The 15,000-nt window shown below is 47.9% G+C and overlaps 1 protein-coding gene across 1 annotated transcript in view; it reads left to right on the forward strand.

The window, feature by feature from the left end:
• atrnl1b (attractin-like 1b) overlaps window positions 1–15,000 on the forward strand; it is a gene marked incomplete at its 5' end in the record, with an annotated part of 127,090 nt that overhangs the window by 82,386 nt on the left and 29,704 nt on the right. The window contains 1 exon segment of the mRNA XM_080541894.1: window positions 1,239–1,317. Coding sequence (XP_080398020.1) covers window positions 1,239–1,317 — 79 coding nt within the window.

A 15,000-nucleotide genomic window follows, 5' to 3' on the forward strand; every position in this document is an offset into this window, starting at 1 on the left:
GGGGGCGCTTAGGTGGCCGTAGCGGGTTAAGCGTTGACCATGTAACCGCAGGGTCCCCGGTTCGATTCCGTCCGGGGACATATCCTGCATGTCATCCCTCCTCTCTCTCTCTCACCCATCCTTCCTGTCTAAATCTTCACTGTATCTGTCAAATAAAATGAAAAATATGAGTGGGACTGCCCCACTCAGAAAAAATAACTTGAAAAAAAAAGAAGAAAGTTAGTCAGAAAAGTAGCCCGAGACCTCAAGGACCACTCGAGCCGAGCTCCAGAAAGACCTGGAAGCAGCGGGTACAGTTGTCACAAAGAAAACAATAGGCAATGCACTCCACCGCCATGGTCTCCGTTCGCAATCACCCTGCGAATACTTTGCTACAGAACATTGGAGAAGTCGATTACTGGGAGAATAGTTTGGTCAGAATTGCACAGAACTTTTTTTTATGGATCGGAGTGTTGCAATTTCTTTAGCTGTGTAGTTTTATTGAGTTAATACCAATGTCTGGTCCTAAACCTCATGTGAATAGCTGCGATGCAAGTATGTTGAATTAAAGACATTTCATGTGTTGAATACTTACTTCCCCCACTGTATATTAGACATCGGTCTCAAAAGTATTTTCAAATACCAGAAGAGTAGATAAGCATGTTCAAGCGCAGAGCACATTATTTCAGCACAGTATTTCTACAATGGACCTATCGCTAAGCCTAAGCCCCCTTTGAAAACTCGGACAAACAAACAACGCTTCACTGACAGTGACTGACTGACTGACCGACCGTGACTGAATGACATTCAATGACTTACAATGGTGGGAGTTTGCACATTTCTGATTTCTGATTTACCACAGCAAGTAATATATATTTTTTTTTTAAATGACAAGAATATTTAGTCTAGAAGCTTTTCACCATCATATATTAGCGAGTTGATTGTCCGAGTTTTCTGCCTGTCGTGACTTTTACTGTGATATGATTGGACAATTTCTATTTTGGGGCGTGGCTTAGCGATAGGTCCATTCTATTCATACTCGGGTGTGATACATAACCTGTTTTGATTTGCGGCCGCCCAACTGATTTGTTGTGTGTGTATGTGACACCTGCGAGAGTGATGTTCATCCCCACAAGACCCTCATAGTCTGTCTGGCTCAGATCTTACCTTTGACTGACAGCTGCCCTCTCTCTCTCTCTCTCTCTCTCTCTCTCTCTCTCTCTCTCTCTCTCTCTCTCTCTCTCTCTCTCCGCCCTCAGCTGCTTCCTGTCGCTGTTGCTGGTGGCGGCGGTGGTGTGGAAGATCAAACAGACCTGCTGGGCTTCGAGACGCAGAGAAGTAAGTCACATGATCACAGCTCTTTAACCCACCGTCACCCCTGTCACCTCTCTAAGTCACCTCCGCCCCCTTGTCATCTCTATAAGTCACCTCCACCCCCCTGTCACCTCTATAAGTCACCTCCACCCCCCCTGTCACCTCTATAAGTCACCTCCACACCCCCCTGTCACCTCTATAAGTCACCTCCAACCCCCTGTCACCTCTCTGAGTCACCTCCACCCCCCTGTCACCTCTCTAAGTCACCTCCACACCCCCTGTCACCTCTATAAGTCACCTCCACCCCCCTGTCACCTCTCTAAGTCACCTCCACCCCCCTGTCACCTCTCTGAGTCACCTCCACCCCCCATGTCACCTCTATAAGTCACCTCCACACCCCCCTGTCACCTCTCTGTCACCTCCACACCCCCCTGTCAACTCTATAAGTCACCTCCACACCCCCTGTCACCTCTATAAGTCACCTCCACCCCCCCTGTCACCTCTCTAAGTCACCTCCACCCCCCTGTCACCTCTCTAAGTCACCTCCACCCCCCTGTCACCTCTATAAGTCACCTCCACAACCCCCTGTCACCTCTATAAGTCACCTCCACCCCCCCTGTCACCTCTATAAGTCACCTCCACACCCCCTGTCACCTCTCTAAGTCACCTCCAACCCCCCTGTCACCTCTCTAAGTCACCTCCAACCCCCCTGTCACCTCTATAAGTCACCTCCACCCCCCCTGTCACCTCTATAAGTCACCTCCACACCCCTGTCACCTCTCTAAGTCACCTCCACCCCCCCTATCACCTCTATAAGTCACCTCCACCCCCCCTGTCACCTCTCTAAGTCACCTCCACCCCTTATTACTCTCCAGGTTACCCCTATCTGTCACCTCCGCCGCTCACATCTCTAAGTCACCTCTATAAGTTAACTGTCTGTCACCTCCACCCCTCACCTCTCCAGGTCACTTCCTCTCCTCTCTACTCATTCAACACATGAACGAGCCACACATTATTTTTCAAGCTTTCAATCCCAATAACTGGAGTTTGTTGTATTTGACTTTGCCTGATCAGTGAGTATACGCTGCCTTTGCCCCTGCGGCTGCCCTAGCCCTAGCTGCCCCAGCCATGTGCATAACGCTCCCTTCGCCCCCCGCGGCCCTCCCAGTGCTGACAAACACGCTCATTTTCATAATCACGGATCCTCATGAGCCAATTACCTTTGACAAGAGGGCCTCTGAAATAGGAGGGAGCGGAGCAGGGTGAGGGATAACTGGGGGCAGCTGTTGGAGAAGCTCAGAGATGTTGGAGCCTCTCTGATGGAGACTCAGACCCAGTGATGCAGACCCAGCGAGCAGATGTTCATCTATGGAGGGGGTGGGGGGGGGGGGGGACAGAGACAGAGAGAGGGAGGTGGAGGGTGGAGTGAAGGGGTTGGGGGTAGAGTAGGGGGGGAGAGACAGAGACAGACAGAGAGAGAGAGGGAGGGAGGTGGAGTGAAGGGGTTGGGGGTAGAGAAGGGGGGGGGGGCCAGACAGAGAGAGAGAGAGAGAGAGAGAGAGAGAGAGGGAGGGAGGTGGAGTGAAGGGGTTGGGGGTAGAGAAGGGAGGGGGGGAGACAGACACAGAGACAGAGAGAGAGGAAGGGAGGTGGAGTGGGGGGGAGACAGAGACAGACACAGAGACAGAGAGAGAGAGGAAGGGAGGTGGAGTGGGGGGGGAGACAGAGACAGAGAGAGAGAGGAAGGGAGGTGGAGTGGGGGGGAGACAGAGACAGACACAGAGACAGAGAGAGAGGGAGGGAGGTGGAGTGGGGAGACAGAGACAGACACAGAGACAGAGAGAGAGGAAGGGAGGTGGAGTGGGGGGGGGAGACAGAGACAGACACAGAGACAGAGAGAGAGGAAGGGAGGTGGAGTGAAGGGGTTGGAGATAGAGAGGTAGGAGAGACAATTCTTTTGAAGGAGTGGAATTAAAAAACTGAGTGTAAAAGACGGAAGGGGTGACGGAAGATGAGATGGAGTGTCAAAAACAAAAGCTCTCCGAGAGAGACGACTGTCAGAAAGGGTGAGACACGTGTAAGAGAGATCGTGGGATGGAGAGAGACAACGAATGCGGACAGATGCAAATACATTTGGGAGCGTGTGTAGTATTATATGTCATATTAGGTTATTTGTTTATCAGCATCTCCATTAGCTGCTGCATAGGCAGCCACTACTCTTCCTGGGGTCCACAGAACATAAACCACATGGGTACAGTTCATATTTAGACAGTTATATAGAAGAACAACAATAGATAATATACAACAAAATATTACATAATAATATTACTACTTGAATGAATGAATGAATGAATGAATCGTTTAATGACCACACGACCAAGGTCGGTGGAATTTGTTGTCGGTACCGAAGGAAAAAACTCAATACTGCGACAGTGTCAAATACGTCAAACATACACACATTACACATGACTGTCACAATGGACAATGTACACACATAACCACAAGACAGAATCATAGTCAGTATTTACAACGTATAAAGTGCAGTGCATCTGGCAGGGTTAGTGCAGTGAGTCAGGTGTTGAGAGTCCCTATGGCAGAGGGGAAAAAACTGTTTATGAAACGGGATGTTGTGGTGGCCAGGGATCGGTAGCGCCATCCAGATATAATACTAACAAAACAACAACAACAACAACAGATATATAGTATAATAAATTAAGATACGAGTTGTATATTTACAAGACAGATGCCCAGGGCAGTTGTGAGAGAGGGATTTGAAGGCTAGCAATCCACTTCAGTTTAATTTGATGCTCAGCCAAAACAGTATGACCCGCAACCTACTACTAATATGTGTATTATAGCTCCCATAATGCATTTCTCCTTTGCGGCAGGGAGGGAGTTGACATTGGTAATCAAGGGACCTTTCTTTTCTTTTTTTCTTTTCGTCCATTTATTTGTTGTTTGTTACCTAATTGATATATGAGAATAAACATGAGTGATGACTGCCGTGCCACGGAACCATCCTCATCCAGAAGAATTAAAGTCAATAAGGACTAATGTGGGCAGATGGGCACTGGCCATTAAAATTCTGCTCACTTCTCCTCTCTCCCCTCCTGGAATTCATATCATCTGTTTGTTACTGCCCTCCAGCAGGGGGGGGGGAGAAAAGAAAAAAGAGAGGGAGAGAGAGAGAAGATTGTTTTATCTTTTAATTTCGAATGATTGAAAAAATTTAGGGAGGAACACTCCAAGAAAAATAAATTGCTTTGAAAGATGCCCCCTTTCCCCCCTTCCTTTTCCTCCTTGGTTTGTTTCGCTGTTTGATGGAGTAGAGCTGGAATGAGATGCCAGACGATTTGGCAGGTTTCAGTCTTCAAGGACAGCCAGGTGATTTGTGATTCGCAGCAGACTGAAATGTTTATTTTCCCCGTCGCAAATAATATGATGCTACTTAAACGGTAGAAAGTTTATAATAAAATAATAATAATAATATAATAAAAGTTACTATATGATATAATATAACTAATATCGCCTTTTGACGCAGGCTACGTGACACCCGCCATGCAGCCTACCTAACAATAAATTGTTCCATCTTTTTCAGATATATCACAAGTAACATAGGTGCTATGTCGTTCCATGTCTCACATCTAGTGAAGCTTAATACAGTGTTTATGCTCATGTTGAAGAATATTTCAGTATTTAACAGTATTTGTTTTTCACAAGTGTTTACAGGTAAAACTGTCGTAATGATGGGTACTTTCTGGTACGTACATCAAAGACATCGACACACGTCCTGCATGTAATAGTAATAATAATAATAATAATAATAATAATAATAATAATAATACATTAGACTTATATAGCGCGTTTCTAGACACTCAAAGATGCTTTAAAAACTGAAAAGATCGAGTAGTAATAATAAAAATAAATAAAATAAAGTATAGGGTCCTAATTAAGGTAGTGTGGGGACACATGGGAAGGGGAGAGGGTTAACTGGTGAAGGCGAGCTTGAAGAGGTGGGTTTTGAAGGCCTTTAAATGTTTAAATGTTGGCAGGGTGTTGGCCTGTCTGATGTGGCTGGGGAGGGCGTAGCTATGTAGCTACATCAGGTATGTTTGTGGTAGTAAACGGTGCCTTGGTGTTGCGTCGCATTACGAACCCAAAAGAAACAAACAGAAATACCAAATACCTCTTCTTAATAAGGTGTGGATTAAATCAGCCTAACGGCCAAGGGTCTGCCTCCCAGATCACTGCTCCGCAATCTGTTGCTCATCTCCGGGTTAATTAAAAAGTGTTACCTGGAAGCCGATTATACGCTTCCGGGCCCGGTTATGGAAATGCCGTGTTTTGCTTTGGTCGACGACAATCAGTTTGTCTGGGAGAGATCAAACAGTGGAAACTTCACTTTGAAATTCAAATAAACGTCAGTACACAAGACAACTGCGCGAGAGCTTCCCTTTGATTCCCTTAATAGGGTCGCCCCCCCCCCCTCCCCCCCTCTGCAAATGAGAGGGGAGAAGGCTTACAGCACCAGTGGCTTTAGGCCCGAATCAACGTCTCTCTCATCCTCTCTCTCTTCTTTCCTTTTCCAGCTGATATTTGCTTTCTTTGAAGTTTCTCGTCAGCAGATTGTAAACTTAATTGCGCCGGACTTTGCTCGAAACACAGTATAGACATGCGACTAACATGTGGTCAGCTCTTATTCTTTCACGATAGAGTTAGAGACTTATTACGTTATCATGCACTTGAAACATTTGCTGACTTTTGCCTCTTTTTTTTTTTTTAGGCAGTGTGACTGTGAACGCACTCGCTCAGCCATTGTTGCGGAACTGTTCCTTCCTTTGTGTCTAACGAACACACAGTTGTAGCATCGTCATTATTCCACATTGTTATTTTCTCGATACTGAATAGAGTCACAGTGTTCTCGTTGTGTGCGCACACACATCCCTGTTTGCTTTTTGTTGTGTTCACTCCATGTGGCTGGCGCTACGATTACGATTCAATTAGATGTTCTCTCTTGATGTTCTGAGTCTCTTAACTTTCTTTGAAAGACAAACTGGGACGTCTTTGTCGTCATGCTGTGAATCTACGATCGTAGCTCCAGGAATACAAGGTCATTGTTAGGTTTGTCTAGCCGAGTTGTCAACGCCTAAACAAATCAACAAGTCCTTCAGAGCAAGTCGGCACCATGTGTTTCACTGTAGGGTATGAAAAAATAATTGTGTACAGTCGTAATTATCCAGCGTCATTACCTAGGAATTACTCATTGGACACTTGAGGATTCATTGCATGAATTCAAGCAATTGATGGCCTCACACGAGTTCTAATTTCAAGCAATTGTCTGAAAAAGTATGAGCCCCCACATATTTACTCCCCCCCCCCAAAAAAAACCTTCAGTACACACTTGAATGGTTTCCGTTACCGATGACATGAGAACATTTTTAGCACAGGCCACCACGATTAGATAGCGGTGACGAGGAACATCTAGGTCTCTCCTCACGTGGAGATGAGCCTTCACAACAACCCCCAGTGCCCTGATGTCCTCACGTCAGTTTAATGTGCCTAGCTATCGCCAGCCAGCAGCAGCTGACCTAATCAATCCCTTCTCTCAAACGCTACCTTGAAGCTCCCATGAAACCGAAAGCACGACTCCTCCACACCCCCCCACCCTCCCCCCACCCCCTCCCCCCCCCTAAAACATCAGTCCTCAAAAGGATGAAAAGCTGGAAGCCATCATCTACATTTCCTGGACAGGATTAGCCTCAGGAGCTGCATGGAGGTGGTTTATGTGTTTGTGTCATTCTAAGAGCTACAGTTTTGGTTGGGGGAGAAGGGGGAGGGTACCAGGGTTGTGTGAAAAAACGCACCATTTGAAAGCGAGGTACACTCGGAGAGAGGGTGATAACCAGCTGGCGGGCGGAGATGTCTTTGTCGAGTGTGCTGGGATGCTACGGAGATGGCTCGACTACTGAAGATGTGGAACGGCGTTCTCGTCAGTTCGCAACGACCGTCTGGCCGTCTGGCCGTCTGTCTGTCCGTCCGTCCGTCCGTCCGTCTCCACAACGATTATGTCCGTCAGGGTCAGAGTGGGTTTAAATTCATTAGACACTGTCAGGAGGACAGACAATTAGAGACTGAATGTCGGCCGAAAGTTGAACCTTTTATCCCAAACGATTCTATTCAGACGAGGCATCTATTCTATTTTATCCGGTGAGGCTTTTTACAACGGAGCTGTTATAAAATAAATACAGATGACTCAGACAGACACCACTCCGCTTTTAGCATTTTTTTGTCAGTCGCGTTTCACACACAAAACCGTCGACTCTCACTAAAAGCCATCCCGTTGTTCACAAATAACACGGTTTCACCACCCTGTTGTCGTTGAGTGCTTTACTACAAGGCTTTTTTTTGTTTTTTTTTAAAAGAATGATTACATTGTAGTCATTAATACTAGGCAAATTAACGAGCGTTGTTGTTGTTGAAGTGTCTCGACAAGTGGGAGTGGGATGCGCGCTCCAGCCAGGTCTGTGCCCTACGCCCAGGGGGGGTGACACGAGGAGACGTGGTGAATAAGGCTTCAAGACATTTACATTTTACATGTTTGGCATTTTACGCAGACGCCTTTTGTCCGAAGCGACTTCCGACATTTGTACATTTGACTAAGTAAGTAGAACCTGAGTCTCTCCACCGGTCATAGCAGGAGAAAGTCATCCAGGCTCAGAGAGGGAGGGACAGAGAGGGAGGGACAGAGAGGGAGGGACAGAGAGAGGGACAGAGAGGGAGGGACAGAGAGGAGGGACAGAGAGGAGGGACAGAGAGGGAGGGACAGAGAGAGGGACAGAGAGAGGAGGACAGAGAGGGAGGGACAGAGAGGGAGGGACAGAGAGGAGGACAGAGGGAGGGACAGAGAGGAGGACAGAGAGGTGGACAGAGAGGAGGACAGAGAGGAGGACAGAGAGAGGGACAGAGAGAGGGACAGAGAGGGAGGGACAGAGGGAGGGACAGAGAGGGACAGAGAGGGAGGGACAGAGGGAGGGACAGAGAGGGAGGGACAGAGAGGGACAGAGAGGGAGGGACAGAGAGGGAGGGACAGAGGGAGGGACAGAGAGGGAGGGACAGAGAGGGACAGAGAGGAGGACAGAGAGGTGGACAGAGGGAGGGACAGAGAGGGAGGGACAGTGAGGAGGACAGAGAGGAGGACAGAGAGACAGAGGGAGGGACAGAGAGAGAGGGACAGAGAGAGAGGGACAGAGAGGGAGGGACAGAGAGGGAGGGACAGAGAGAGGGACAGAGAGGAGGACAGAGGGAGGGACAGAGAGAGAGGGACAGAGAGGGAGGGACAGAGGGAGGGACAGAGAGAGAGACAGAGAGGTGGACAGAGGGAGGGACAGAGAGGGAGGGACAGAGGGAGGGACAGAGAGGGAGGGACAGAGAGGGAGGGACAGAGGGAGGGACAGAGAGGAGGACAGAGAGAGAGACAGAGAGGAGGACAGAGAGGGAGGGACAGAGAGGGAGGGACAGAGAGAGAGGGACAGAGAGGTGGACAGAGGGAGGGACAGAGAGGGAGGGACAGAGAGGGAGGGACAGAGGGAGGGACAGAGAGGAGGACAGAGAGGTGGACAGAGAGGGAGGGACAGAGGGAGGGACAGAGAGAGAGGGACAGAGAGGGAGGGACAGAGAGGGAGGGACAGAGAGGAGGACAGAGAGGGAGGGACAGAGAGAGAGGGACAGAGAGGGAGGGACAGAGAGGTGGACAGAGAGAGGGACAGAGAGGGAGGGACAGAGAGGAGGACAGAGGGAGGGACAGAGGGAGGGACAGAGAGGGAGGGACAGAGAGGGAGGGACAGAGGGAGGGACAGAGAGGTGGACAGAGGGAGGGACAGAGGGAGGGACAGAGAGAGGGACAGAGAGGAGGGACAGAGGGAGGGACAGAGAGAGGGACAGGGAGGGAGGGACAGAGAGGTGGATGTAGAGTTGAAATGTCACCGAGGAGCTAAAGAAGAAGTGACCTCTAGAAAAAAAAAACACCTAGGGGGCCACTGACATTTCACTACCAACACGTCACACAAATATTCAAACACGGGGTATGAGTAGACAACACACACACACACACGCACACACACACTCACACACACACACAGACACACACACACACACACACACACACAGACACACACACACACACACACACACACAGAGGACAGTGAGAGGAGCAGTGGTATTTTCACAGAGTCGTGCCGCCTCAGAGCTTTGGGGAGACAACAGCAGTAAATGTTGAGGACAGTCTGATACACAGAGGACGCGCGCGGACCGCTGGACCCTCGTAAAGGGCAGGGATGAGATCACAGTGTCACATGTACAGTGTCTCCAGAGACGACGTACACCCGACCTACGCAGACGACTTACCAATGAGTGACTGGCATTGACGTCATGCTGAAACCTGATTAAAAAAAAAGTGTGTGTGGGGGGGTAAGGGCGTGGGGGCGGGGGGGTTACGCACAACCTTGGTCCGTGCTGAGGGCTGGCCCCCCCGTCAGATGAGCCTCACTCAACCCCGATCCACATTTGAGGTGCCACCCACACCCTGACTTCTGACAATGCCTGGGGTTAGCCCTCTCTTAGTAGCATCCAAGCTAAAGCACATTTGTGACGGGGTCTAGTCAATTGGGCCGCAAGTCATCGGCCGATTTAATGTTCTGACTTTTCTTTCAACGAATGTGAATACATTTTTCAGCGTTGTTGAAAATCAACGACACACTCGCTAGTCAACTAATACAGCTTGTTTTCAATATGGACAAAAACAATACAATAATGTGTGTGTAGTTGTTAGTTAAAACAGATTGTGTTTGTTCATTATTGTAAATTAGATGAAGATCAGATGATAGCATATTATTTTAAGACACATTTATTCATAAACGCAGGTAATTCCAAAGGGTTCACTTACTTTTTCTTGTGACTGTACATAAGCATCTCTAGAGAGTAACCCAACTAGCGTTTAGTTTGTTCCTAAACGTCTTAAATTCTCAAATCTATTACCATAGTTGGTGGCACCAATTATGGATTAATAGAGTCGCCTCTACTTATACTTTCAATAACAAAGCCACTCCAAGCTCCAGCCAAGACTCCAATCTCTTTAGCCAATCACGGCCAATCTAATTTACCTGCATAGACCTGCTACATACTCTGGATTCTATACTGCTCTCCTCGTAAAGAGCTCAATCAAGCCAACATTGATTCTTCTAATCAGATTATTCTTGTCTTAAGCCCCCCCCCACCCCCACCCCCACCCTGTCACCTTGTTTGACTGTTACCTTTGAAGTTGGTGTGGTAATGCTCCTCTTTTAAACAGGCTTTTACACGGCTATCGCTCACAAGCACGTATTGACATAGGCTGCGTTCGTAAATTCGCTCGTAAAAGCGCCGGAGCACGCGCCGGGTTCGACGTCATAAAGGCACCAAGTAATTTAATTGGGCGAGAGGCATTCCAAGAGTGCCGATCAGATTTCTAGAGCGAATTTACGAACGCAGCCGTAATGTCGTCAAAAAGAGGTTAACGGTACAGTCCGGCAATTGTGTTGTTAATTGTTTACCTCGTTGCTCGGAATTAAATGGACGGGTTTATTATGCATGATATATCATATGACTCAATTTCTTACCTCATTAAACCGGGAAGGGTAGCGTTTTTTTTTTGTTTCATGGTACCACAACCTCAAAATGACCTGTATTGCTAAGTTGTTGCTAGCGTGTTGCTAGGATACAGTCAGTGTGGCGTCTGTCCAATGAGATCCCATGTCCCTTCCTCGTGCGGGGTGGACCTTGAAAGGCCAGTTCCGGGGCGCTTAGGTGGCGTAGCGGGTTAAGCGTCGACCATGTATCAGCAGGGTTCCCGGTTCGATTCCGGCACGCGGAACATGTCCTGCATGTCATCCCTTCTCTCTCTCTCTCGTTCACCCATCCTTCCTGTCTCTACTCTACTCAAAATCTCTACTGTCTCTATCAATAAAAAAAATAAAATAAATAAAATAAAGGCCAGTTCAGATCCAGTTCAGTTCAGATCCGCGACGAGACTGTTTTTAACGGTCGTTTTAACGTCGCAGGGAAAAACTCGGCAAACACTTGCAACCGACGTTCTAAACCTGGGCAGTTCAGACCAAAGATTAAAGATTAAAGATAATTCAGACCGCTGCGACTAGAAGCTGGACGTTCTAAAACGGTCTCGTCTCGTCGCGGATCTTTGGTCTGAAACGGCCTTTTGACATGACTACATTCAATCTGGTATTGGAGACATCATAGTATAGTTAAACATCAAACAAAGAGTGTTTCACTGTGTTCATTATGACGTGAAAACTCAAACTCATAACCTTTGCATCTACAATTGGAATCATCATCATTGACTTTTTTATCAGATTATTACTTAAGACCGTAGGGCTGGATCAGGAAAGGAACAATGCTAATGATTAGCCTTCGGGAAGCGTGAGTACGTCCTCAGCCACTCGTTCTTCATCTGTTCTCAGAAGGCTGGGGGAATAACCACGTTGAGATAAACGTTTCTGTCAGCCTTTTTCATTTAGATGCTCATCGTGGCAGTTTTCATATTTATTTGGACTCTATACGCTGTTACAGAGCGGATGTGATTGAGTCTCTTTCATCACGCAACACTGTTCTTCCAGGGGAGCTATTCATCTGATGTTGAAGTTGAAGCGATGTGACGTTTTCACAGTGCAGGCTGTTGGAATGGTGCAGGTGGATTTTGTAGCTCTCCAGTGTGTGTGTGTGTGTGTGTGTGTGTGTGTGTGTGTGTGTGTGTGTGTAGATGGTCGGCTTACAGTATGGTGTGTGTGTGTGTGTGTGTGTGTGTGTGTGTGTGTGTGTGTGTGTGTGTAGATGGTCGGCTTACAGTATGGTGTGTGTGTGTGTGTGTGTGTGTGTGTGTGTGTGTGTGTGTAGATGGTTGGCTTACAGTATGGTCTGTGTGTCTGTGTCAGTGTCCAGTGTGTGTGTGTGTGTGTGTGTGTGTGTGCGCCTGTGCGTGCGGCTACCCTGTGTGTGTGTGTGTGTGTGTGTGTGTGTGTGTGCGCGTGTGTGCGCCTGTGCGTGCGGCTACCCCGTGAAAAGGGTGTTCATTCACGCACATCCTTGCCGAACGGGTCATAGACGCATCCATAACAAGCATCCCTGAGATCCCAGAGTGAGTCAGACTGTGCAACGTGGCGATATATCAAGACGTCAATACAGAACTCTCTACAGATTCTGACAGAAGCGGTATTAGATGGATGTCTCAATCTCGGTCCGGCAGGACGAACGGCTCATCCTTACCAGTAAGGACAGTTGATCAATCAGCTCTAGTTCGGTTGATTGAACCAAACATCTCCAGAAATCAATATGCTAAATTGATAGCTGAAGGGCTAACCAGGACTGATTGATGTCTGACTTGGTGTCCAGGGGGAAGATGTAGGGCTTCTGTTGTTGTTTTGTCGAAACAATTGCAAATGTCTTAAGACTCACTCTGCCGAAATGGCCTTCGTTCCGACGCGATTGACAAACCGACCGGTCTTGGTCTTCTCCTAATGCCCCCTTTGACCTTTGACCTCTCGTTCCATTGAAGAGACTCTGAAGAGTTCTCATCTTGAGTAACCGCTGCACTCTGAGTAGTTCCTGGCGGGTTGATGAGTGGAGGAAATACAATACGGGAAAAAACACAGCTCGGGTTTGGTGGAGTTCCAGAGATGTGTTCAGTGCGGCAGGGGTGTACTGAAAACCAACCCCGCCGACCTTGGTGTTGTGGCAAAATAAAGATGTATCTGGCTTCAGAACGAACACTTCTGAATGGGATACGATTCCCACATTTATGTGGTGGTTTCTGAAGGCCGGTCTGAAATCCTTCTCGCAGCGAGAACCGAAATACCATTTCAGCGACGTCCCTCAAAGTCATCTCTCATGATTGATAACTAGCTTCTGCCTTATGTAAATGAGACAAGCCCATTCCCAAGGTTCCCGCCTTTGTCCTGCGTGAAGAAATATCATGATGGGAGTGGGTTCAACCAGATGCCCTTCGACAAGGACGGAAATGTGGAAGTGACCAGTTTTGTCTATGCTAATCATAACCAGGGAGCATCGGAGATGGGAGGAGGGGGGGGGGGGGGTTATATCCTTCATACAACACACCTGCGTATTGTTATTGTTACACAGACCAAGAAATGATAGTCACAGTCATATGGACCACGCACACACGCACGCACACCCACACACATACCAAATTAATCAAGTTGCAAAGCCATTCAGCGTGCCCACCCATTATCATGGTGGTGAATGGCTCCAGATTGCCTTGTATACCGCCGAAACGCCGCCTGTTATTGGGCGAAGCGTTAATTGGTTTTGCGAGAATTCACTTCACACTTTCTCCCTCTATTGTCCACAACAGTATTCATTCCTAGTCGCCTTCTCGGTATTGTAATGGTTCTCCTGATGATTGTGTTCTCTGGCACATTTTGATGCATGAGCGAGGAAATGTGACCATTAACTAGGTTTCTCTCTCTCTCTCTCTTCCACGCTCAATGTTTTTTTTTTTTTTTTTTTTAGCTTTAACTGAAACTGAGCAACATGATAAATAACGCTAGCGCGCTATCTGACATTTAGGATGGATGTTTGAGATGATTTGAAACCGCCCAAATAAGCTCGGGGCCATTTTCACTGTTTGGGGGCCGTTTTCTAACATACAACAACACCCAGTTGCCTGTTCCATCTCGCGTCTATCTTTTAGCAAAAGGGCAAAAGGGCCGTTGGAATTTTTCATTTAGAACCCAACAACGGTTCTATAGGATTTGTAGCCCCTCTTAAATGTTGTTGCGATAGGCCCCTTATAACTCCCTCCCCCCCCTCCCCTCCTCTACTAGTGTTGGATTTGAAGTTTTAACATGAAGGCCACAACAACAAAAAAATCAATTCTGGGATCAATCTCAATTTCACACGGGCAACATTTTTTGTTCCCCGCCCCCACCCCACCCCCCGGAGGGGGTGTTTGGAAAAGCGACAGAACAGAGGAACAATTACATGGATCTGACCTGATCTTTCCCTCCCCTCTACTCCAGTTCCCATTGGAGTGTTTCTGTTATTGTGTCGCGGGCGAAGCTCTTCTCCTCCAGTGGGGTAGAATGATGAACGGTTCACTATGGAGGCAAATCCACTGCCGGGCGAACAGACAACAGACAGACAGTTGCTTTTAGTGGCGGGTAGTTGAGGTAGAACAATCTGACATATTGGCAGGTACTGTATAGCTACAGTGTTGCTTCCATAGTTCCATAGGACGAACCTTTCTCTCTTTCTTTCTCTTTCTTTCTTTCTTTCTTTCTGTCTTTCATCTCCCCCTCCCCTCTCTCTCTCTCTCTCTCTCTCACACACACACACACAAACAGGCCCCTGGTCGATAGGGGAGAATGAAAGCAGTGAGCCTGTCAATGATAGAGGCTAATTTCAGATGTGATATAACTGATGAACTCTTAAATCTTTCTCACGTTGGCCCCCGCGGTGCGCAGCGGGGGTGGGTGTGGGGGCGGGAGGGTGTGCGGGCGGGGGGGGGGGGGCGGGAGGGGGGGGTGTAAATGTCATCTCTCTTTGATGAACGCTCAGCCTCAGTGCTAGCTATCAAACACCTTGGCTGTGTGAGGAGGATGTGAGGGAGGGTAGAGCTAGCCTCTTTTTTCTGTTCCACCG

Source organism: Nansenia antarctica (genome assembly GCF_963989245.1).
Source record: "Nansenia antarctica genome assembly, chromosome: 11".
NCBI classification, from domain to species: Eukaryota; Metazoa; Chordata; class Actinopteri; order Argentiniformes; family Microstomatidae; genus Nansenia; species Nansenia antarctica.